A 24,545-nucleotide genomic window follows, 5' to 3' on the forward strand; every position below is an offset into this window, starting at 1 on the left:
TTTGGTCGCGCACTGGCGCACACACAAGGCCAAATCCAGGCATCCAAACAGGAAGGATTGCCAGCACACACAGAAAATATCAACACAAATAGACCTTCATACCGAAATCTTTACTATTTAAATATATTCCTCTTATTACTTTTCCAATATTTCTAAGCAATACCAATAATAATAAAAATAGGAAATGATTTGATGATGATTAAGATATCCCCCTAATCGTAATAATTAAATCACATTCTTTCAACTGCTGCATTATTAATTTCTTTATCTAAAAACTAAATCAATATAAAACTGTAAGCTTAAGTTTTTTTCGCGGTGCAACAACAGCAAAGTAAATTATATTTACCTCGAAACCTAAGAAGCACTTACGTTCGACGGTTTTGCGGGCGACAGTTTAATTTTTGCAAGTTTCTTTCAATTCCAACGGCTTTGCCTTAGTTGGATTTATCTGGTCCTTATTAAAATGCACCCGTGTTCAAGTTGTAAGTTTTAAGTTTCATTCCTAGCTGCTGGGCGGCTTGGCTGAAACCCATTGCATTGAACGTGTTTTTTTGTGGAACTGGACACAATATTGTTAGGCTGAATAAAGGCTAACAAAAATTAACGTATAAGTTACAACGACAATTTGTCTTACTTTATTAGGTATGAAGATAAATACTAACTATGCACTAATGCACACAATACTTCATTCTTCAGTCCTTTGATTTAATATTTGATAATACTATTTAAACGAAAATAAGTGCAGTTTCACCAAAAATTCATGACAGCGGAGACTGCAGTTAACAGCAAGATTTTTGTCTCGTACCTTTTTAATTTTTATTGCAAAAATGTAACAAAAAATGTCTTTTGATTTTTTGGTATAAAATTCACAGGATTCTAGGAAAACTTTAGACTAAACCGAAAACTCACGTACAGATGCATATTTAGTTTTAATGCTGTATCCGACTAATGACCTTTAGATAGTGGATCAGGTGTTCACCTATATTGGGTTTAATATAGAACATGCACTGCGATTGCCGCTGGATTCGGTCGTCGATATCCTGTTCTTGCAGCTGGAGCAGATCATTTAGCGAATCGTTAACTATGCTTTGAAGTCGCGATGCATTCAGGAACTTCATTATGCGCTCATTGGTATAGTTCAGTTGCTGGAAATAAAATAATGTTATTATTGAAATGCAACTGAATACTAGTAACTAATAACTTACTCCCTCAAGATCGTCCTTTCTCTCGGTTTTGAGGCTCAAGTATAGTTTTGAGGGATCTTCGCGGTCCGCCACTGCGTCCACTTTGGAAACGGGGGAAGCGAAGGCCAGGTCTTCGCTGTCCGATTGTATAATGGCCAATACTGACGATGTTAGGAATAACAAAGCTGGGCGCAACTGTGTGCTGACCAGTAAGGTGATTTCACAAAAGAAAAGCATCTGATCGCGGCTCAACTCTTCAGGCAGATAACTCCAAATGCGATGGGAACTTCCGTGCAGGGCCACATTTCTGGTAAAACTGGGCTCTACTTGTTGAGGCATGGCATTAAAGCCCACCGTGTGGAGAACACCCTGACCCGTGAGAGCTAGCATTTCAGCAGCTCCACTGATGGGTTTCGTAAAGGCACCAACAATGCCCTTAGTCAGGCCAGCAATGACACCAACAGAACTACGTGCCTCCAGGGTGTGATGGGCCAATCCCCCAACAGCGCCGAGTAAACTAATGCCCAATCCAGTAAGACCCTGTGTCAATCCATCGGCGAAACCCTGAGGTCTGGCTCTACGTCTGGCCTCAGTCAGTTCGATGTGCTCAGCGTCCAAAGTCAGCCTGTCCAGATTCCGAGCCACAGAACCAGCCAGTTTGGTCACAGAATTCACGGTTCCCGCGGTCACATTGCGCAGCAGAGAGGCAGATCCTTGGGTCACTCCCACCAAGAAGCCCCAAGGTCCGCGGAAGAGGCCCTGAACGGGCATGGAGACGAAGTCTCGAAGTCCGGTGCTGAAGGAGCGAGCTAGTCCACTGGGGCTTCCCAAAATCTCCAGGGATCCAACCACCCAGCCGGCTCCAAAGATGGCCCCGCTGAGATAGTGGAGTCCCAGAGATTGTCCGAAGCGGAGGGGAACTGTGAGGATTTGCTGGCGCTCATAGCGAGAAAAGGAAAGAGGGGAGTGGTCTAATGCTATGTAGAGCCTCGAGGAAGTGTGGACGGATAGCAATAGACTCAGGGGCTCCACTGTAAAACTATTTAGACGCAAGGGTTCCGATATGTACAATGACTGGGCCACAACTTGGTCGGGTAGAAGGGTTGCTCCGACAGGTAGAAGGATTTGATCCTGTTCGACAGGCGGACTATACACACAATTGGACGGTTCACACTCTACCAGTGCTTCCAGCAGTTGATTTAGGTACGCATCTTCGATGTAGACCCGAAAAGGGGGAATCTGGCATCGCACATTCTGCAGCTGCATTTCATCTTGGTAGAAAATAAATGTGAAAAGAGAGACGGGAGATCGTTGTTCTTGCTGCCTGTACACAGAGTCCAAATCATAGACCTGCGGCAGACTACAGTTGCGTCGATACAGTTTCTCTGCACAAAGCAGAACCGGAAAATCGTATTTTCCATTGGAGTACAACTGATTGTCCACTTGAAGATTTGGCAACTGCAAGCGCAGTTCCCGCTGATCGTCGTCGTCGTCGTAGATTATCATTGTGTCATCGGCATAGATATTACACACCTCCGTCTTTAGAAAATCATTTTCTCGGCTATCCGTCTGCAGGCTAAACACAAAACTCTTGATGAATATTTTGATCCTTGTCAGTCTCTTGGTTTCGCATTCCTCGCTAAAATGGGCGCAGGCTACCATATCCGGCAAGGGATCCTTAAAAGTGTTCTTATCTTGTTCCAACTTTTCATCAGATTCCATAGGCCCCTGCTCCTCCTTTGGCATCAAACTATTCTCTGGCTTTGTCAAACGTGATCGCAAGTCTTTCACCGAAAACTCCAACTGTTGGGCTATATAGTATATGTTCAGACGAATAGCACGGTGTTTATTACAGACAACCACCTTCACATCGCCGTGGTTAGGCACATGCAGGAATTTCTGCCAGGACTTGTCAGTCCGAACGGGTTTCGACCAGGCGATCTTGTTCTTGGCACAAGGTTTATCTGAAAAGTATAACAAAACTTTAAAATATATTCACAAACAAGATTAAAGAGTTTCCCACCTTTATATACCGCCAAAGATAAATTGCACATTGTAAATTCCACGTCTGGAAAGTTGGAGTACATCTGCGGAGGGGTGTAATAGCATTTGCTGTGGGGCAGGACCAACTGATTCCACTCGAAGTGCCTTCCCACGAACTCTGAATTTGTGCAGGACACATTGCTATTTTCCGATGCACTTGTTTGGGCCACAATAAACTTGACATTCGTATTGTTGCTTACGACAATGGCTGGCGCCGTGTCCCGGAATATGTTTAAGTAGTGCACATTGTCCTTCTCAACCAGGGTGATCATTAATGGAATGGATTCGTGCCCCGCTTGCAAACTGAAACAGCGTCTGGTGAAGGGTATAGACAAGGGAATAGGTATGGAAATCTCCCGATTACCACTCACACTAAAGCAAACAAAATACACGAATGCCGTATCACAGTTGTGCCTGGCCTTATGGACATTAAGATCGTAAAAAAAGTCCATTGTAGTACCAATGCTAAAAGAATATAGAAAATTAATAAAAAATAGTTCGTTTATGTTTATATATACGTACCAGTTCTTGGTCGAATTCGCAGATAAAAGACTACGGGCTGTTTTGGCAATTGAGTATGCCTCCACTTCTTCCCGTGTAGATGTCTCCTTGTGATCCATGGCTAGAGGTAAGGCATTTAGAACAACATCCGTAAAATTGGCCAACACAAATTTTGATCGCAGTTTAAACAGACGGCGTCCATCAGCTTCTTTCCTGTATTCCAGTATCAGACGCAGCACCTCTTCCCTTTCTACTATTACTATATCTACAAATGAATTGGACCGCAGAGACATCGATCTTCCGGCGCTCTGAACCGTTTTTTGGGAAAAGTCTTCCAAAGAAATCGGAGTCGAGGTGATCCAACCTTGCTCAAAGGGTACATCAATGGTAAAAGCACTCCTGAGTTTGGGCATCATTTCTAAACTGTTCGCTTTGATTTCAAAGCGTGCCTTCTCATGGATCATAAAAATGCTTACGTCCAATCCGGTTCCGTTAATGAACATGCCCCAGGCAGTAACCTCCAATCCTAAAGAGCAAGAAAACTCCCTAGTGGCTTTTGTCCGGTATTTTACATCAAATGAATTTTGAAAATCCAACTGCCGGCAAACGCGTAGTTCTTCCTCATCATTTAGTGGCCACTTGCGCTTTGATGACTTGCCCAGTTTCTGAAGCGCATTTTCAATAGTCCAAACGTTGGGATCATAATGAAAGAACTTGTGCCAGTCCATCGTCCTTAGCATTAGCGTATATTCATCTTTAGAAGAACCCCTTAAGACACCTCTAAAATCGAATTCGTGATTTAAATTAAATCTACAAAAAACTTTGTGATGGACTTACGAAAACGTGAAGCCAACTGTGTGCTCTGTAGCATGGGTGGTTGCAGTATTTAGAGCCCATTTGCCGCCCTTGGCGTCAATAGTTGAGCTCTCTCCGGTTGTATTTTCATTCGCCTGAATCTCACAGCTAAGCATATTGCATATCTCAAAGATTGGCCAAATGCAGATCAGTATCTTCTGGGGCTGAAAGTCCTTATCCGGTTTTTCCATCACAATGTCCTCGCGCAGAATCCGAACCCAAACGCTGATGAACTGCTGAGTGGATTGTGTGGGAACCTTGACCAGCCAAGGCAAGTTGTTATTGGTTTTCAGTGGAATGTCTCCAGTGCGCCCCCTTCCTAGTCCAGCACTTAACTTTAGCCTACAGTAACATTCGATTATAATGATTTTAGAAAACATTTTAATTAGGCAACTTACCGCATATTAATATCTGCATTACGCTTTACATTCTGGTAGTACGATGATCTTTCTTTTGACAATAGAAGATGTTCCGGCGGTGGTTTATTGTCGTCGTAGCTCACTTCCTCCTCTCGAAACTCTGTGATCATATTAAATGGTACCATGCTAATCAATTCTATTTGCCCTTTAACGAGAATATAAATCTGGGTGGCGGAAAGTTTGGCCAACTTAAGAGTAATACAAAATTCTCCCACGCGCAAATGATGAACCTTTTGCTCGTCCTCGAACTTCAGGGCTATGTGAACTGAATCACTTGTCTCAACTAGACGGGTCTCAGGATTTGTTATAAAGAATGTAAGTTCTTGTCCGTGATTACAGCTTCGGAAGTTATAGAGCTGCATTTCCCCAGGAGCTACAGAGATTTTCTCTACTGTTCCGGTTTGACCAAAGCTTATGGGTGCTTGTATCCGATTTACTATAACGCATTTAGGCATTAATGCATGTCGCATCTCACTCTGCTGTAAAACCTCCTGCCAGTGGTATTTGGAACTCAGCAATGTATGAATCACATAGGGTCCGCAGTTGACCCGTAGCTTATCCACCAGAAAATTGGCCTGCACCAAAGAGCGCGGGCAATCGGTAAGTCTTACAAAGCTTGTGAATTTCATTGGCTCCACGATATCCAGCATATTTAGGAATCCATAATCTAAGCACTTTACTCGAGTTCTCAATTCGGTCTGCAAACTAAAATCCTTCCTGGAATATATGGTCGAGTGGATCTGTAGGTCCTCCACGTGCACCGTAAGAAAAGTTTGACTGATATTACTGGTCTGCTTTAGGTTGTATTTCTTTAGTTGATGTGGGAGCTCTCCAGAACTATCTGGCTGGTTCAGGAAGTTCAGCTCGATGTCCTGGCAGCAGAGCAACAACTGCAGCTTGGGCACTCTTTCCGCTCTGAAAACTGTGTCGATGCGCATACAACCCACTAGAACTTTGGGATGCAATATAAAATCGTTATTTTCATCCACTTTAAAGTCCGCATGAACGTACTCGATCTAAAAGTTTTAAATAAAATTATGCAATAAATCGCATTCTCAGGTTGCATAACCTACCGATTGATCTTCATCCTCACTTCCCTCAAAGCAAGCCCCATCCACAGAGATTAGCGATTGCAGTATAACCACCCTCCAAATATTGGCACAGATTGGACGATCTGGTGGCGTAAGTTGCTTGGTGGAGGTCTCCGAAAGCATAAAATCACAGTAATGCAGAAATGTTTCATGGGTTTCACTGAAGTACTCCATGCGACACCTGATATGTATGGGGCTGCTAACCTTTTTAGTAAATGAAAGATGGCGTTAATTTAATTACATACCCCTTGAATATGAGTACTTACTGGCATGGGCACCGGATATATCAGTATGCTTGTCATTTGGCGCGGCTGCGGATAACGCCAGCATATTATGCCATAGTTTTTCTTAATTATCTGAACCTGGTAGGGCATTGGCAGTACGGACTCGGAGTTTAGATAAACGAATTGGAAAGCTCCCGCTCTTAAATAGAAAATAAAGTGATCATTAAAATACAAGCGATCAATCCCTGTTAGAATACCCACCTAAGGTCATCCTGGTAAAATTCTGCAGTCGACTTCATGGGGCGTTTAAAACGCTCTATAGACTCGTTTGATGGAGTGCACTTGATCAAGTCGCAGGGTGAGAGGTTTTCCGGAGTGCCCAAAACGGGACGGTGGTACAGAAACTGCTGCCACTCCTGATCAGCGTAATCGCGTATCCGATTCATTCCATCCCGGGCCTTTTGCAATTGCAGTATGCTAAGAACCCCCGCATCAATGTGCAGGAAATTAAGCTTGAGTGTGGCATTAATCAGCAGTTCATCACACCACGGCTCACTGACCAAATCCACCGACAACCGCATCAACAACGGATGCAGCAGCATCTTTCCGCCGGACTGCACATACATGGATCCCAGGGTCGATCTTATAACGGCCTTCTGAGGACGAGTGCTGAACTTGATGCGAGTGCTGAGATCGAGGCAAACGAAACTGCATTTGTAGGTCCTTTCTTCATCGTAGAACTTGACAGTTATCCGATCACAGGATATGTGCAACCGGTCTGCATTGTAGCAGTTCGACTTCATCTGGTGTAGTTGAGAACCTTCGGGTACGGGACGCTGGCTGCGTACTGCAAAACAAGGAGTCTCGTGCAGAACCGAGTACACACGGATTACATCACTGGTTAGTTGCTTAATGCTGCTCTCACACATTCTCAGCAAAATCGGTTTACGTAATTCCACATCGACTTCCTTCTGATTGAGGCGGTCAAACTGAGTCTTAATAGTAAACAATGGAGGAGGAATCCCAGAGCTGCCCAGTTGGCCAGGTAGAGTATCAAACACGGACTCATTAAATTGTTCCAAATCCTCCTTTCCTTCATACTCCGGAGTGGCTATGCTTACGTTTACATTAAAAATCGAGGCTTGGGTCACGGCTGCCTTGAGGTTATGGGTGGACATGAAGCTGGGCTGGGATACAGTCATCAAAAAAAGTGGTTTCATGACAGGTCTTTCCAGCTTCTCCAACTCCAACACATCGTAAATCTTTAGCACAAATGTTCCGGCCACAAAGGATACGCTTTGAGGATAAATCAAGCTACTCGATAGCCGATTTCCCTTTATACGACTGCCCAAGTGTATACCGGAATCGCTTTGGCACGATCCGAAAAATATATCACTGCTGCCTCTTGCATCCACAAAGCTCGAATTCAGATTTTGGTAAATTTGCTTGTCATTTAGCTTCTTTTTAGCGGGTACACTACTAATGGCATTCTGGCAGGATTTGAGACAATTAGTATCAGGAGAAAAGTACACTGAGTTGTCCACGCTGTTGGTTTCTGATACTTCGCCAAGTATTTTGTGTGATCTGACTTTGGGAATCTCTGCATTATTCACACAGACCTGATCGAATATACAATTTAGGCGCTGTAATCGTACAATAATGCAACTGATCAAACTTATTTGGTGGGTGTTCAAAGAAGCTACAAAATCTGTCGCGCAATTATACTCCACACTTTGGCCGCAGACTAGAAATCGATCGTAGCTTATGGCTGGTGCATAAATCATAATGAAGTCAAAGTTCCTGAATATCTCCATGTGATCTAGTTCAATTGATTGACTTTGGTTGTTCCACTCGAAGGCGGGGTTATCATGTTTGCTAGCCAAACTCTTTTCAATGCGGTACTTTTGTGTTTGCTTCCAGTTTCCGGTAGATAATGATACCTTCTTAACACTCAGTTCATATTGACGATCTTCTACCAGGGCTCCTGGAGTACTAAGCATGTTCAACTCTGCAGCTTTTTGGTAGATATCTGGGCGTACGAGCTGACGTACTAGGGGATTTTCGAGACTGGGCGTTAACTGGATGCTCTCGACCTGCAAAATACAAACATACTATTAGATTTGGAAACATTATACAAACGACAGATAACTAACCCTTAATAGTAAAACACTGCAACTCTTTCTGCTTGTAGATAAAGGAAGGTAAACATAGATTCCCTTGCTGTTTAAATGCACTATTGGCAAGTCTTGAACCGTTGTAATCTGGCTGGCAACAGGCGAACATGGCGTGCTTACTTGCTGCTTAGATTCAGAACTTCCCATAATTTCGAGGACATCGCAAATCGGAACCATAAACTCCGTTATTTGGTCCAGGTCCAGCACCATTTCTATCGGCTGCACCTCGATCAGGACCTCAGAGATGGTGTGCTTCTTGTTATGCGGGTTTCTCGCACCAATTTTTGCATAAAGATCCTGAAGGCTAACAGTGGTTATCACCACACTTATTAATGGCAAGTTTGTGCTATCGTTCAGCATTTTGATGTGAAAGTCTTCTATTTTTTCCCATTCTTCATGTTTTTCCTCAAAGTAGTTCAGGCCAAAGTTTTCGATTTTGGTGGTTATCTTGGTGAAGTCATTCTGTTTATCAATATTCAAGAGTAGATCCTCCAGAATCATAACGATTTTACTATGCTGGGAGTCGTTAGAGTTTTCCATTTCAAAACTTATTCGGGGAATGGTCCATTGGCAGAACAATACAAGGGAGCTTTTGGGAGCTAAGAAAAATAAAGAAATTGTAATGGGCTTAACATATACATCGTTCTTACCACTTTTTATTTGGGGAGCTTCAAAGTTGGGATCCAGCTCCAGAAACTCTTTTATCACCGGATAGGTTTGTGCACTGCCAGTGTAAACCTCCAATCTGGGCTTTATTTTTGCTGCCTGCCGATTAGATGGCGCTTCGTCCGGGCACATCGAACAGTACATCTTCGAAATAATCATGAAGTGTTCGTGTAACAATTTTACCTTGAAAACATTATAAAAATTTTAATTAAATTATATCATCTATAAATCTTCTGAATGAGCCCTTACCCGCTGGGCAAATATATTGATGTCCGACATATCCACATGTACATTTATGGAGTATGTGTTTTGTTCGGCCAAATCGGAAGACTTATATTTCTTCTCCTGGTCGGTTTTTCCTTCTACTTTTCTGAAATCGCTTTTTTCGGATATCTTGTGGGACAGGGCTAAAGTTATAGTAGTCCTAACTGGAGCCACAATCATCTCAGTGACATTAGCTCTGCGGAAGCACACATTAAATTCGTTTAGGTCGAAGACCCAGTTAAATAGCTCTGCGTTGCTGGCCACCACAACCACGGCTCTGATGTTTCCACGCTGAATGGCATCGCAATTGCCTGATTTTACTTTTATGTGGGGCAGCCGGATTGAGGTATACTCTACATCCGTCTCGGAGGGCGTTTTTCTCATCATTACTTCACAAACATCAATCTTGGCTTGGGCAATCTCTACCAGCACTACCATGTTGGTAAGTCGCTTTACCAGATCCGTCGAATCTAAGTTATTTGACTGCGGCTTACTAATGACGGGTATATTTACAGGCTCCGCCAGGGTGTGCCTCTCATCTCTTTCCGAACTCAAATGCACTGTCTCCTCGGGAACGGAGATCTTTCGACTAGCATTCCTGCTAATTCGTCGCGGTTGAAGATCATTTAGGGCCATCGCTGAGGCGGAAATCATGGAATAATTAGATACTGATTGTGTAACAGGTGGTTCCGACTGCATTGCAGACTCTGAATCCGTTTCTACTTCTGCAAACAAAAGGAAAATGTTTGTAATGAGGGTTACACATATGATAAGGTAAGGCTACAAACCCTTCTCCTTTGGTTTCTGCTTTACACTCTGATCCGAAAAGTTAAGAAACTGCAAAAGATAGATATCCGTGGTGATGCGAAAGGGTTCCACCCAGAGGCATACCACAGTACCGGGTATCTTCTCTTGTTTTTTATTAGCTTCCTCTAGAGGTAGCTGTAACTGCATCTCAAGCCACTTGTTGTTTGCATTCTTGGAAGTGGACAAAACAACATTTCGAGCGTTCATCTTGGTGTGGACGGCATCGGTTTGGATACCTTGAAGGGAGCCTACGGCAGCCAAATGTGTGTGATACTTGTGGTAACTTAAGTTGAGTTTGGTGCCCAAACTTTGAAGCTTGATCAAATCTGAATGAGCGTTGACATGGGTCACAATGTGGGCCAGATCGCAGAGCTCGGAACCGTTAAAGCTCGAAATTAAGGGAATTAGGCGTTTAGCGAGTATAAGCTCCCGCTTTGAGAACTCTAAAGTAATGATCTCTGACTTGATTTCCGCCGTCTCTAAAGCAGCTTCATTTTTGCGCCAAAGATGAGGTGCGAGTAGGCGGTTCCAGTTTACTTGCATGCGAGGAATGTTTAAAAGCTTGGCCCGGTCATTATCCGAAGTGGTATTCAAAATCATTAGCGTTAGATTCTTTACATTGAAGTTATAGCAGTTGTAGCAGGCATTGACCACCTCCCGAGGTTTATCCTCAAGATGACTGATTAATTGAACCAGGCGAAGCGGATTCACTGGTCCACACATTGTGCCCTCAACTAGGGAAATTTTTAACTGAAGATACGGCAGCAGCGATTGCTTTACGGTGGTCATCAGTTGGTGTTGGTTCATAGCAGAAGCGTCCTCCTGCTGCTGGCGAGGATACAACTGAAGCACTATATTACGCAGTTCGATCTTGTAGTTGCAGGTGGGCACGAGCCCCATCAGATACTCCAAATCCGGTATGGTCATATCGGCATTCTTGTTATCCTGCTCGGCGACACTGCGTTCCTTATCCTTCACCGATTCTGAATAATATCCCGGGTAATCGTAAGGACGGATTAAATCGCTAATTACATTTTTAACCTGCGCAAAGGACTGCGAAAAGTGGAAGGTGATTCCGGCGGACAGTAAGCGATATTGGATCCGAAGTCCTAGGTCTCTGAGCTGGCTGTCCGCCGCGAGATGACTGCTTGGCTTCGGCACCCTGTACTCGATAATGTCGAATGCTAACACAGGGCTTCTGAACAGCATGTACTCGTCCGTGTTCCTGGCCACGTAATCCTCGTAGTTGTAGCTGCACCAGGAGCGATCGGCAAACATGTAGTTCTCGTCAAACAGACTCTTGTCGATGAAGGACCGCTCTTCCGAAAACTGTGAAAAAGTGGATGAGTACTGAACACCAGAAATACTTAAGTTCTACTCACTTCCTGTGTATTGACCAGGTTGCGGTCCACGGGATCGTCGCTCCGGTAAGCCCCTAACGGCTCCATGCACATGCTGGAAAGGCCCGCCTTGACGTTGGCCCAGTCGCACTCCTTCAGCTGAGTTCGTTCGTAATAGAGTCCACCCAAGCTAATCCGCAGAATTGGGGTATACCGTATTCGCTTAATGCCGCCCATGCTCTGATCGGTGAAATACTCCGAGTTCTTGAGCTGGAAATTTAGCTCCTCAGCGTAGATGCCCAAATCGAAGGCGTGGCCAATAGGAGCGTCGCAGGAGGAGGAAGGCCCGTCGTTATCAAAACTAGGCAGCAGGCTCCAGGCCCACCAAAAAACGCTCTGACCAGCGGGTTCCTCATTTTGCTGTGCCTCGTTTCCCTCGACCACTGCCTCCTGGTCTTCCGGATTCTGGGGATCCTCATCAGTGTCAGTTGGCTTCAGTTCAACTAGCATTTTGACCAATCTCATCACCATGGGGAATTGCAGAGACGACACATTGATGTCGAGCGCCTTGGTAAAGACTCCAATGCGGGTGGTGCTCGTGGTGCTCACCGTGTTGGCATTGTATTTGCGGAGCACTCGGCACTCCAGGGTGCAACGATAGAGCACCGGCTCCTGGCATACCTCAATCCGGCCGGCGGTGTTCCGTTTGTCCAGGCAGATGGTCAGATCGGAGACCTGCAACAGCTTGCGCATAACAACGGACACCGGATGGATGTCCACCATTGTGGGCTTCCAGTCCTCGCCGGCGGAACTGAAGTTCAGGGTCTGCACGTTCATGGAGACCACAATGTCGTCCTCCACGTACTTCAAGATAATGTTGTGGCACTGCAGGCTGATGTTGTTTATGATCTTGTTGACCACACTGGAGGAGCTGGCCGCTCCGGGACTTTTGGACTGCTGATCCGGCTGCTCCACCGACGCCCGCTTAGATTGTCGACGCTGCTCCCGCTGGAAGGAGGCTCTGCGCCGCTTACCCTCGCCGTCCGGCAACTTTGCCACGAACTCAATGGTGTTGATCACAATTTTTACCGGCTCGGACATAAGTTTTGTCCAGGGCACCTGGATGCTTAGTTCGTGAATGTGCCCGGAAACCAGCTCCACCGGCAGATTGAGCTCTTCCTCGAGCACCTCCAGGCGCAGGTCCAAATTCTGGAAAGTGACCTCGCCTTCCCACAGCGACACCTGGGCATCCTCATCGCGAAAGTTCTTTACGTATTTGGCCACGTAGCTCAGAAGAATTGGAGTGATGTAGGACTCCAGTTTGAACATGGTGTGGCGACTCCGCAGGCTCAAGCCTCGATTCCCCCGCTCTTAGAAGATGACTCAAATGGAACTCTTCATTTACAGCGTTACCGGCGATTTATTTGAATTTACATGCTGTGGATTTTGTTACGATTGTAGGCCGAATATGTTTAACAAAACAAATATCGCCATAAATTTTTTGATTGTTTACGTTTCAGCCCCGGCACGTAGTGTTGGAAAGCGCGGCGAACACATTCAATGGCAGTGTGCAAAGGTGCTGGAATCCGAAAATAGCAAAGTGTAGATGGGCCTTCATGTTACGAAAAACAGCTGTTTATTTTGTTAACGTCTAACGTGCAGAAGTTCATAGCAATTTCATCAAAATGCCGCAAATTACAGAAAATGGACAGGACTTTGGTGAGTTTAATATATAATACGACCTTTGCGATATGTTCATTATCAATTTTCACCCACAGATGTGGTCAAATACTTCCTGCAACTTCTGGAAGAGGATAAGGACCTATCTTCCGGCATTGCGGCCATCAGGACTCTGCTCATGATCTTGGAAAAGAAACAGTGTATGTGGGCTATGAATTTCTATTTGGTTGTTCAAGTTTAACTTGATTATATATTTACAAGTTGGAACCATTCATATTCTCCACACAACCATGAGGGAAGCGGTGGCCGCCATGCGGAATACAGATTTATCAATCGCAGCCATTGTTTCTGCCGGAGAGCTCTTTTGCCGATTCATTACCCTCAGTCTGGACGACAAGCATATGGAAGAGTGCCGCCAGATTATGTTAAATCGCGGCAAGATCTTCCTCACCAAATTGCTTAACTCCCGGCAGGTTGATATAAATAACTAAGTTTCTAGATAATTTACCAACCCTTCTCTTTTACTTCTTGTACAGGTAATTGCCCAGCAGGCACAGAGGTTTATTACCGATGGCTGCCGCATATTGACCCACTCCCGATCCCGAGTGGTCCTCAAGGCGCTAATTACTGCCTCACAGAACAAGAAGTCCTTCCACGTGTATGTGACGCAGGGAGGCACAGGAAACTCTGGGTAGGTTTTAGTTATTTTTCCTCAACAGATCCAACAATAAATGCTCCCTACCCTTAGCGAAGAGATGGTTAAGGATCTCCATGCTGCTGGAATTGACTGTACTCTGATTCTAGACTCCGCCACTGGCTATGTAATGGAATCAGTGGACTTTGTGATGGTGGGCGCTGAAGCTGTGGTAGAAAGTGGCGGCATTATCAACCGAATTGGCACGTACACCATGGGATTGTGCGCCCGGGAGATGAAGAAACCTTTTTACGTCCTGGCGGAGAGCTTTAAGTTCAGTCGTTTATATCCACTTAATCAGCGGGATCTACCAAATGAGTATAAGGTAGGTTACCACGTATTACAGATAACTGCATCCCTTTAAACATATTTCCTTATAGTACTCCCGCAAACACCTGAATGATGTGAGCAAAGTGCACCCACTAGTCGACTACACGCCCCCTGCCTATATAACGCTGCTTTTCACCGATCTGGGAAGATTAACGCCCTCGGCCGTAAGCGACGAGTTGATCAAACTCTACATGTAAATGGACAATAAAGAAATTGCACTTAACTACGATTGTTTAATTACGACTGCATGAAATGGATAAATAGGGTTTCGTTACTACTGAGTATATGTACATAAAATAAAGCTAGTTACTTCCGCTTACGCATAAAATTTATATTGTAGCTTAGAACTGCATCTCCCGCGAATAGGTAGCGTCGACTTCGTCTTCTGACCCCCAAGGGTCGTAAATGTCGAGGCTGTAGTGAGACGTTTCGCTGTTGTTCCCATCGTCATTGGTGTACTCGCTGTTGTACTCCTCATCCGTGTAGCTGTCACTGCCGCTCTCGTCGTCCGTTCCGTGATCGTGCCCACCAAACTGATCGTCGAGGCCATCTTCTGCATCCTCCAGATCACTGGCGTTCTGCAGGAAGATATTATTTTAATAGGAAGGGTTTTTGCGGTAGCTACAGGTGGGTCTTAAAAACTTCAACTTTTAAACTTTTTTTATCGTTTATGGCTGCTATATATGAACAGCTTTATATAAAATATCTAATAAGAATCAGGAAACCCCCAATGTGGCTCAAGATTTTTAAATAAGATATTTAATTTAAAAAAACGGTAAAACGTTAATTTTACCCAGTGGCAGATAACAGAAGTTGTTAAGAATTTTGTACACATAATGCAAGAACAGGTTTTAAAGTTCAAAATGCGTGGAACTCTTTTCAACCGATTGCGGTAACGACACTCACAAATTGCCCAGACTGAATGTTGATCTCAATCTGCAGGCGGATATCCATAACGAGAAATGCAGTGGTGACCAGAACGGGAATAGTGAGACGACTCTTCCAGGCGAGTTCCGTAAGGAACATGAAGACTTTTCCGAACGTGGAGTCCATTGTGATTTGGTTAGTGTTCAGCCGGGGGTTGATCTTCCTCAGCTGTCTGCTGCAGTGCGTCGTGGTCCACAATGTAAACAGTTTCCCCAACGTTCACTGCCTGGACGGGCAGCAAGTGCCGGTGGAGCCGCCCACTTTCGATGGGAGCGTCTAGCTCGAGGAACTGTTCAAATATAGAAATGGGAACTCCCTCGGAGGACAGTAAGCCCCGCATGCAATCCTGCCGCTTGTCGCGCAGGTTGTCCAGCAACTTGTTACCCTTTTGCACCCGGGCCAGCTTCCTTTCTGAAATTAATGTTATTTAATGGAAGATAATGATTTCCTGGACCGATTCCAACCTAGTAACTTTAGATAGTCGCTGGAATCCGGCAGTGGCTCATGTCCTTCGCAAATTTTTGCGTCCTTTTCGGCGTTGCTCTCTTTTTCTGTAGGCGGGGGCGTGAAGTTATCCTCGAAACTTTCGCTGTTCTCCGCGGACTCTGTGCTTCCTTGCTCAACGGTTATGTTATTCAAGTGCCAAGGATCGGCATTGCCAAGTGACATGTTTTACAAACTAAATAAACGTATGTACATAAATCCCAAAAACTGCTACGGAAAATATTCTTTATTCAGTGTGCCCGCCTCGGCTTGTTCTGAAAATACCAAAGCCATCGCTTAATTGATAGGTTGAGACATCCGCGAAAAATACGCAACAATATAATTTCTGAAGGTCCTTTGGAATAAATAGAATACAAATTTTCGTAGTTGTAACATAAATTTATTAGTGATTTAATTATATTAATTTATATAATTTTATGTAAGTTACTAAATAGGAGAGCACGGTACACATAGTAATACCCAATGTGTTTACTGTATTGAATTAGTTCTATAGATTATTTGCGAGTAATGTAATCGCAAGTTGATTTTGCAGTACAGGCCACAGTCCATCGAAAAAAATATCCGCATCCGCATTTTCAAATCCGCTACAGCTCAATTTCCGACCTTTCAGACGGAACGGTATATTTTCCCTCCCATGACACGGTCACGCTGTCTAAAATCAACGTCACCATGGATGTTTCGGCTCTTTCGGGACCAAATTTTAGTCCTGCAGAGTGGATAAACGCCAACTACAAAAAGTTTGTGGAGGAGAATGGACGCGATGACAGCGACGCCGCCTCGGCATTCATCCGGAGCTACGTGGCAAAGCTGCAGCTGTACATATTCAACGTAAGTGGCTCGTCATCCCTCTACTGTTTGTTCTGTATTTTCAAAAAATAAAAATAAATTCCAGGTAAACAATGCTGTGGAGGAATCCAGCCGACAGGTGGTGGCCAGCATGCCAAGGATCGCCAAGGAATCCGCCGCGCTGCAAGGAGAAGTGCGCGGGTTGCAAGAAAAGATGAGTGCCATGCGTTTGGACGTGGCAGCGGTTCAAAACGAAACCGGCGAATGCATGGCCACCTTGGAGCGGTTGAACACCAAGAGTCAGAAGCTTCAGGTGGCCAAGGAGTCGCTACAGGAGTCGGATGGATGGGGAAACCTCCTTGCTGAACTGGAGGATGGATTCGAGCGCAATGATCTTAAGGTGTGTAGTTTAAAACTTACAAAAAGAATCATACAGTTAATTATTACGTTACAGGGAGCTTGCGAAAAGTTAATCGCCCTTCAAAAATCTCTGCACGCCCAGGAACAACTGCCAGGACATGTGGAGCGACAGACCCAAGTGGAGGACTTTAAGAACCGCCTGGAGGCTCTGGCCTCGCCCAGTGTGGTTCAGTGCTTTGCCGAAAACCACGCCGAGCAGGCCCAGTACTATGTCCAGATTTTCACCAGCATTCAGCGCTTGCCGCAATTGCAACAATATTATCGAGCTGTGCAGAAAAACTTTTGGCAGCAACAATGGAAGCAAACTTTGGAGTTGCAGGGCACGGAATCACAGCCGCAGCAGCAGCAGTTTCTCACTCTCTACTACGATCAGCTGCTAGAGCACTGCCAACGCCAGGTGAAGTGGTGCTCCAACCTCTTCGGAGAGGACTCTTCGCAACCATTTTTGGTGATTGCCGAACTGTTGCCGGCTCTGCAACCTACGCGGGATGCCCACATTCTGCAACTTTTAAAGACTTCCAATGAACGCTTGGAGATGCTGGCCTTGTTTGCCCAGGTTAATCATAGTTTCGTGCTGCACTTAAACTCCTTGCTAGAGCAGTCGCACATCACATTGTCTGAGGAGTTGCATCGTCTCCTTGGCGAGGCAATTTTTGAGTATTTCCACAAGTTTATTCAACAATATCCGCGATTGGAGGAGACCCAACTATCCACGCAGGTTCGGCAAATCTTTATTTTTAACAGATTGTTTTTTTATCTTTATAATTATTTATAACTCCCAAATAGGTGGACCGTCTGACTTCTAATCAGGCCACTCCCAGTGATGGTGTGCGTCATCTGGAAGAGAGTACCCGAAAACTTTACGCATGGCTGAAAGATGCCTGCGAACGTTGTGCCTCTATAACGAGTGATCTAGCTCTTTGCAAACTTATAAGTTTACTGAATGGCATCTTCAAGCGGCAGCTGGAGAACTTTGGGCGCATCCAGCGACAGATTGCACTCAGTTTGGGATCCAGCAGCTATGCGGCGCAAAGTGAAAACTGGTCTCTGTTGCAGTACACCATGTCACAATTACAATGTCTAGCCGACTTTCAAGTTCAGCTGCATCAATTCGAACAGGATTTGCACACACGCATGGTCACTTTGTCTAACAAGCTGACTAAGCCATCCAATCGTGGGCCAATAACCATATTTCAGACCTGCGATCATGCAGCGCGTACCCAGCTGTTGAACAGTATAGCTGACTATCAGCAAAAAAAGTCAGAAGCCACAGATAGCCTGGGTATATTCCCGCAGATTTATACCACGTTAAAGAGTCACTTCGCCGATACACATGACATAACTCTGAATATATTACTGCAGCCTATTGAGACGCACTTGGCACATATTCGTCCGCCTGTGCAGGATCACGCCGCGTCGGGTATAGATATGCCATCGTTTAGCTTTGCTCCGCAGGAGAGCATCACACAGATTGGTCAATACCTGCTTACCTTGCCCCAGCATTTAGAACCGTTGCTGCTGTCGCCTTCTTCTTTGCTGAAGCAGGCTCTGGAGGTGTGCAACATAAAGTATACGCAAGCCATACCCTGTGCCGACGTCCTGTTATCCCTCGTCGTGGAGCAGTGTTGCATTTTGTACCAGGCGCAGATACTACAAATTAAGTCGCTGCCCGCCTCTTCGGCCACTCAACTAGGTGTGGATATTGAGTACCTATCCAACGTTCTCGAGGAGCTCGGTTTGTCCATTAACCTGCAGCTGTCTCAAATCCTTACGCTACTAAAGGCTGCCCCTGATCAGTACTTGACCCTCAGCAGTGGATGCGAACCGCGCCTGGTTACGGCCATTCGGCAAATGCGCAATATTATATCTACACAGTAGAATTGAATTAGGTGTTTAAATATTCAAGCTTATATATTAAAATTGTATTTATGTAAACCAATTCTGCTAAAAAATCTTAATTTTTTTGTTGTTTGAAAATGATATGGATTTGTGATCCAGTTAAGGTATGGATTAGATAAAATATTAAATGATAATAATATTCCCTTAAATAGTATAGTAATTTCATTTCCTAAAGAGACAAACGCAGTCACCAGAATAAAATTTACTTCAGTAAATAAAGTGCAGGGTATAACAAAAAGTTCTCAAATGTTTACACAAGTGTCCACAAATAAAGGCCAGTAGTTTGGTCCAGTTTAGTATTTATCACTTATGCCGATCTCGCTTAAGTCGAATTGCAAAGCAATCTAACTTAGTATCATAATGTATTTCTTTTACTTCGCTATTAGACGAGCGCATTACAAATGGTATACGGCAAACACGACATCAAGAATCCGGATTGTTGCTACCGGAATTTTCACCGCAGGCGTATTACTTTTTACCTTTATTCAGTGCAGTGCATTATTCAGCCTATCTCAGGAGAAGGTGGTAAAATATACATTACCGAAAGGTGAAGATCAGGATGAGGGGAATCCTGCCAAGATGCGACTAAAGATTAAGCAGATGATGCTGCACGCCTGGCGAAATTACGCTCGCGTCGTGTGGGGCACCAATGAATTCCGTCCGGTCTCGCGTCGTGTCCATGCAGGCAGTGATTTTGGGACACACAAACTCGGTGCAACTATTGTAGAAAGCTTGGACACCCTGCATTTGATGGGTCTGTTTAAAGAAGTGAATCGTTCACGGGATTGGATCGAGAAGTCATTCAGCTTGGATCGTGTCGACGAAGCTTTGTCCGTTTTTGAACTAACATCCAGGCTGCTGGCACCTATGCTAACACTCTATTCCCTCACTGGCGATCTCCTGTACAAGGATAAGGCTATCCATATTGCCGATAAGATTCTTCCGGCCTTCGACACTGCCACGAGAATTCCCAGACGACTCGTGGTCCCAAAGGATGGCAGCACCCTCACTAAATACCTCGATGACGTGTCTCGTACTTCGGAATTTGGAGCACTGCACTTGGAGTTCTTTTACCTCAGCGAAATCACTGGCTCTTCAGTTTACAAGGATCGAGTGGAGGGTATTCGGCAGAGATTAACTACTATTGAGAAACCAAATGGTCTTTATCCCAATGCCTTTTGCACAAAATATGGCAAATGGGAAAACTACAACAGTTCAATGAACCGATTTTATGATTGCCTGCTGAAGTCATATCTGCAGTCCGGTAAAGTTGATCTTCAAACTGCCGATCTGTTGAAAAACGATATGCTGGCTGTAGCGCAAAATTTGGTTGTAATCAATCCGGAGGGCGTAACGTATGTATCGGATATGAGAAATAGTACCCTAAACCATCGAATGAAACAGTCAGATTGTTTTGCTGGTGCTTTTTTTGTCCTAGGAGCAGCAGAAACCTTGATAAAACACTGGGAGAAGTACGCGCAGATTGGCGTTGGTATAGTGGATACATGCCATGACAGATATTGGGAATCATCAACCCGGTTAGGTCCGGAAGCATTTGCCTTTACGGAAGAAGCCGAAAAGGAATTGGTTCCACTTCAAAGGAACTTCTATATGCTGCGGCCGGAAGTTGTCGAGAGCTATTTGGTGCTCTGGCGAATGACTCATGATCCTAAGTATCGGAATTGGGGACGTGAGATCGTGATGGCCATAGAAAAATACTGCAGGACACCAAATGGATTTACTGGTATAATGGACGTTAACAACCGATCGGCGGACCCAGATGATGTGCAAAGGACTTTCTTCTTAGGCGCGACCCTTAAATATTTGTATTTGCTATTTTCCGATGATGAGGTTATTTCTTTGGGAGAGTGGGTTTTCAACAGTGCTGGACATTTCCTACCCATTAAAGGTGCGAATGCGAAGTACCGTCAACATAACTTAACGAATTAAATAATTGGCATTATTAATTGCTAAAGAACTACCAATATCGGCTAAAAATAAAATGATATTTAATGTCTACATTAGAATATTTTATTCGTTCTTACATAAAATTGTAAATAAAATCTGAAATGGTAAATTTGAACAAAAAGAAGGATTAGAAAGGATTTTCTGTTTTTAACATCTATTTTTTATTTTAATTTAAGAAGCGTATAAAAAATGTTTGTAGTGCACAATGATGTACAAAAGTTACTTTCTATTTAGCTGGGAACACACACATTGAGCACACCTAGAAGCACATACATAAGTAATAAATTTCGAACGTTGGTCCGCTAAACCATCCTTGGAATCCGGATCTTCAGCTTAGAGCTGGCTGTTGGCCAAATGGTTGTCGATGACCACCTGGATGATCCTCATGCAGTGACGCTGCCTGGCCACCGTATTGTCGATTAGCTGCTCGGTGAATTGGCTTGCCGCTATGTTCGTATTCGGTGGTATGTCCTGGGTGCAGGATATATACTTGTTGAAGATCTCCGTGTTCAGCGAAGTGGCCAGATATCGTTCGCTCTCATCTTGCTGCTGAAGCTTATCGAGGACTTGGGCGGACACAAGAAGTTGACCCTTGGCCTTCTGATATGTTTGCAGCTCCTGCAGGCTTGCGTACTCGGCACTGTTCAGCTTCACGGTCCTGTCGTTGTCCGCATCCTTAACTATGCCCTTTGTCATCTGGCGTATGTGATACTTGCGCTCGGCCACGAAATCGCCCAGCAAGTATCCTGGAAAATTGGGACGCACAAGTGTGACTCGTTAGCGAATGTCCTTTGATTTTGTGCATCCTTTGGCACTCACCTGTTATCAGCATGAAGAAGGCAATCGTTAGGACCAGGGAGGCACAAGTGCGCTTTGAGACATATTCGCGGAATTCGCGAGAGCTGTTGGCCCTCACCGCCGTCTCGTAGCTAAGTACCTGGTGCATCCTGCTGATCCTTTTGGGGATTATTGCTTTGGGTCAAGTTATTTTGCCTAGTCAATTCTAGACAATCAGATATCTCTTTTAGTACTGGGCTGGAACATTTTCAGTTTTCATATTGTACTTTTGGCGGTTAGACGCGGCTGAAATATTGGTAATGCTTAGTGAATTGAATTAAGCATTCAAATGTTATCCATTTTCAAAGAAAAAAACCTTTAATACTCGTACTCAATTGTCTTTAAAAAACTTTTTTATATATATCTTATGATACCTTTCAATTTTATTTTTTTTAATTTTAAACAAAATATTTTCAATACCCTTTGTTGCAACGGTTGTAAAATGTATATTTCAACTTTTGTTTTTTAAAGTTTTCGACTCGGTGAAATAAAATATTCACAGTATGATAACGATTTTACTTTAATAATTACTTTCGGTGTGTTTTTTATGTTTCCGCTTTAAAGCTACGATGTCATTACTCCCAAAGTCGATGATTTGGCAAGAGCGTGACTTAATCGCCCCACCTTAAAAGGTAATCGTGAACTCTGTTGTTATGGGTATCGTGCACGGAAAACAAACACAATCTTTTAAAACGCTTCTCCGCACATTCACTCACTCGCCGTAAAGGATATCGTGTATCCGCTTTTGTACTTCCAGGATATTGTACATATGCATTAAATTAATTAATGCCTGCACTTTTTGTTTTGCACTGCCTGTAGGAAACGAGTTGAGAAAGGGGATGTTCTATCCGAATAGCGCGCTAAAATTTAATTAATTAATTATTGCTCCTTTGTTCGTAGATTCCTAGCGCGTTATCCTTGCAAAGGGGTCTGAATGCCTGGACGCCGAGTCGGGAACTGACTAATGTTTCGTGTGGGTCGCCTTTAATAGCTCTCCGAACTGTGGTGAGTTTCCTGCCCCGAGATGTTGCACATTTGTAGATATAGAAGCGAGAGTGCGACGGTCAAGTAGAAGCACGGTGAATGCAAGCATAAACATTCCCAATGGGTTCTTAATGAGCGGACAGGTCCACCCAATCCGGTTGTGGCTTTCCTCAGAACTCATATTGGGTTTCACACCCTCGCTTCGCTTTAAGAGCAACTGCAGCACTATAGTTCCGAAAGTGGACTTCCCTTTTGATTGCCATAATCGTATTTTCTTTTCTATTTCACTGCTTCCTGTTCTACTTCAAGGATATCACATGACCCTCGATTGCCATTTCTATGTCGGAGTGCTTAACTGGGTTCTATGACTTTGAAGTTGCCTCTTTTCAAACATGTTTGCACAGTTTCCTTGGCCGTTTTCAATTTATTTAGGTACTTGTGACACATATTAAACAATGTTAACAACTACACAAATACATACATGGATAACAAATATTTTCTAAAATATTTATCTGCTAGGCCTATATTAATTCTTATTCACCCAGTATTTCCTTTGTTTATTTGACTTTTAAGTACATCCTGCTCTGAGTTTGTACTATCAGTCACTTACTTAAAGCACTTGGTATAATAAAAATTAAAATAATTTATTGATACTTTGCCAAGTGGCAACAACTCATGTTTGATAAGATTTAACTCTTTATATTTGCATTGATAATGATTTCATTTGAGCTATATAAAACTGTGACTACTATAGAATCGTTTTAGTAATCAAAAATGAAGGCATTTGTACTCTTATTGGCATCCCTTTTGGGGGTTTGCACTGGCTTCTCTGTACCCCAGACTGCTGTCCACCCAAGGGATCTAAAGGTCGAACATCGCGGCATCGAGGGTCGTATCACCAATGGAAACGAGGCGACCGAGGGGCAGGTTCCCTATATCGTGGGAGTCAGCTTAAACAGCAATGGAAACTGGTGGTGGTGTGGAGGATCCATCATTGGCCACACTTGGGTACTGACTGCCGCTCACTGTACCGCTGGGTAGGTAACCAACATTTCCCAATAAGCTATCTTCATTAATGTAGTATAATAATTACAGTGCCGACGAGGCTTCACTGTACTACGGTGCCATTAACTACAACGAGCCCGCCTTCCGCCACACAGTCAGCAGCGAGAACTTCATCAGATATCCTGGCTACGTTGGTCTCGATCACGATTTGGCTCTGATCAGGACACCTCACGTGGATTTCTACAGTCTGGTCAACAAAATCGAACTGCCCAGTCTAAATGATCGTTACAATTCCTATGAAAACAACTGGGCTCAAGCTTCTGGCTGGGGTGCTATCTACGATGGCAGCAATGTCGTGGAGGATCTGCGAGTTGTAGAGGTTCGCGTGATTTCTGTATCGGACTGCCAGGGATATTACGGAACTGAAACTGCCACCGAAAACGTCATCTGCGTGGATACTCCGGACGGCAAGTCCACGTGCCAGGGAGATTCCGGCGGTCCTCTGGTTACCAAGGAAGGTGATAAGCTGATCGGAGTCACTTCATTTGGATCCATTTACGGCTGCCAGTCAGGAGCCCCCGCAGGATTCACTCGAGTTACCAATTACTTGGAATGGATCAAGGAGGAGACTGGCATTTACTATTAGGTGGTGTCCTTAATTCTATTTCGATGAATAAATTTCAAAATTTTTTATTTGCAATAAAAACATATTTATGGTATTTTTATTTTGAAGCCGCAAAGCTCGATTAAAGTGTACTTTATATAAGTATGAAACTTCCACATTTCATTGATACAATTATTAGAAGGGAACAATGTACTCCTCAATCACATACAATACATATATAGCACAGTCTTGATCCATCTAAAAAATGTAAATTGTAAACATTGTAAATATTGCTTTATTTTTTTGCTTTTAAATTGAACTAACAGTTCAGTCAAACAC

The 24,545-nt window shown here is 44.0% G+C and overlaps 8 protein-coding genes across 10 annotated transcripts; 4 read left to right on the plus strand and 4 right to left on the minus strand.

Moving 5' to 3' along the window:
- Window positions 1–802: 802 nt before the first annotated feature.
- LOC108045399 (vacuolar protein sorting-associated protein 13B) lies at window positions 803–13,087 on the minus strand. Of its 3 annotated transcripts, none has more exons than XM_044458761.1 (14): window positions 11,611–13,087; window positions 10,210–11,557; window positions 9,407–10,146; window positions 9,145–9,340; window positions 8,471–9,090; window positions 6,579–8,410; window positions 6,360–6,516; window positions 6,076–6,297; window positions 4,982–6,018; window positions 4,566–4,925; window positions 3,750–4,508; window positions 3,208–3,692; window positions 1,206–3,148; window positions 803–1,145 (listed from the first exon to the last, which is right to left on the minus strand). In XM_044458761.1, the coding sequence occupies exons 1-14, from the start codon at window positions 12,895–12,897 to the stop codon at window positions 930–932; spliced, it is 11,202 nt and encodes a 3,733-aa protein (XP_044314696.1). In that variant the 5' UTR covers window positions 12,898–13,087; the 3' UTR covers window positions 803–929. The 3 variants fall into 3 exon arrangements, with proteins under 3 accessions (XP_044314696.1, XP_016980205.2, XP_044314697.1); XM_017124716.2 differs by having other exon boundaries at window positions 9,142–9,340; XM_044458762.1 differs by lacking the exons at window positions 803–1,145; window positions 1,206–3,148; window positions 3,208–3,692; ... (7 more) ...; window positions 9,145–9,340; window positions 9,407–10,146 and having other exon boundaries at window positions 11,094–11,211; window positions 11,270–11,557.
- Window positions 13,088–13,157: 70 nt separating this feature from the next.
- LOC108045400 (translation initiation factor eIF-2B subunit alpha) lies at window positions 13,158–14,495 on the plus strand. Its single transcript, XM_017124717.2, has 6 exons — window positions 13,158–13,287; window positions 13,347–13,448; window positions 13,510–13,721; window positions 13,785–13,939; window positions 13,997–14,267; window positions 14,323–14,495. Exons 1-6 carry the CDS (start codon window positions 13,254–13,256, stop codon window positions 14,467–14,469), a joined length of 921 nt encoding a protein of 306 aa, XP_016980206.1. The 5' UTR covers window positions 13,158–13,253; the 3' UTR covers window positions 14,470–14,495.
- Window positions 14,486–15,325, minus strand: LOC108045402. The gene is made up of 2 exons (XM_017124719.2): window positions 15,179–15,325; window positions 14,486–14,850 (listed from the first exon to the last, which is right to left on the minus strand). Exons 1-2 carry the CDS (start codon window positions 15,323–15,325, stop codon window positions 14,614–14,616), a joined length of 384 nt encoding a protein of 127 aa, XP_016980208.1. The 3' UTR covers window positions 14,486–14,613.
- A 10-nt stretch (window positions 15,326–15,335) lies between these two features.
- Window positions 15,336–15,940, minus strand: LOC108045401. The gene is made up of 2 exons (XM_017124718.2): window positions 15,664–15,940; window positions 15,336–15,610 (listed from the first exon to the last, which is right to left on the minus strand). The coding sequence occupies exons 1-2, from the start codon at window positions 15,866–15,868 to the stop codon at window positions 15,336–15,338; spliced, it is 480 nt and encodes a 159-aa protein (XP_016980207.1). The 5' UTR covers window positions 15,869–15,940.
- Window positions 15,941–16,326: 386 nt separating this feature from the next.
- Window positions 16,327–18,957, plus strand: LOC108045440 (conserved oligomeric Golgi complex subunit 7). Its single transcript, XM_017124768.2, has 4 exons — window positions 16,327–16,531; window positions 16,596–16,889; window positions 16,944–17,627; window positions 17,696–18,957. Exons 1-4 carry the CDS (start codon window positions 16,373–16,375, stop codon window positions 18,785–18,787), a joined length of 2,229 nt encoding a protein of 742 aa, XP_016980257.1. The 5' UTR covers window positions 16,327–16,372; the 3' UTR covers window positions 18,788–18,957.
- Window positions 18,958–19,164: 207 nt separating this feature from the next.
- LOC108045394 (mannosyl-oligosaccharide alpha-1,2-mannosidase IA) lies at window positions 19,165–20,797 on the plus strand. Its single transcript, XM_017124710.1, has one exon. It carries the CDS (start codon window positions 19,169–19,171, stop codon window positions 20,756–20,758), a length of 1,590 nt encoding a protein of 529 aa, XP_016980199.1. The 5' UTR covers window positions 19,165–19,168; the 3' UTR covers window positions 20,759–20,797.
- Window positions 20,798–20,924: 127 nt separating this feature from the next.
- LOC108045427 lies at window positions 20,925–22,548 on the minus strand. The gene is made up of 3 exons (XM_017124752.2): window positions 22,330–22,548; window positions 21,596–21,859; window positions 20,925–21,522 (listed from the first exon to the last, which is right to left on the minus strand). The coding sequence occupies exons 2-3, from the start codon at window positions 21,720–21,722 to the stop codon at window positions 21,110–21,112; spliced, it is 540 nt and encodes a 179-aa protein (XP_016980241.1). The 5' UTR covers window positions 21,723–21,859; window positions 22,330–22,548; the 3' UTR covers window positions 20,925–21,109.
- An 808-nt stretch (window positions 22,549–23,356) lies between these two features.
- Window positions 23,357–24,312, plus strand: LOC108045424 (serine protease 3-like). The gene is made up of 2 exons (XM_017124749.2): window positions 23,357–23,634; window positions 23,693–24,312. Exons 1-2 carry the CDS (start codon window positions 23,372–23,374, stop codon window positions 24,246–24,248), a joined length of 819 nt encoding a protein of 272 aa, XP_016980238.2. The 5' UTR covers window positions 23,357–23,371; the 3' UTR covers window positions 24,249–24,312.
- Window positions 24,313–24,545: the final 233 nt, after the last annotated feature.

The sequence above is a fragment of the Drosophila rhopaloa genome, unplaced genomic scaffold (assembly GCF_018152115.1).
Source record: "Drosophila rhopaloa isolate 14029-0021.01 unplaced genomic scaffold, ASM1815211v1 contig_167, whole genome shotgun sequence".
NCBI classification, from domain to species: Eukaryota; Metazoa; Arthropoda; class Insecta; order Diptera; family Drosophilidae; genus Drosophila; species Drosophila rhopaloa.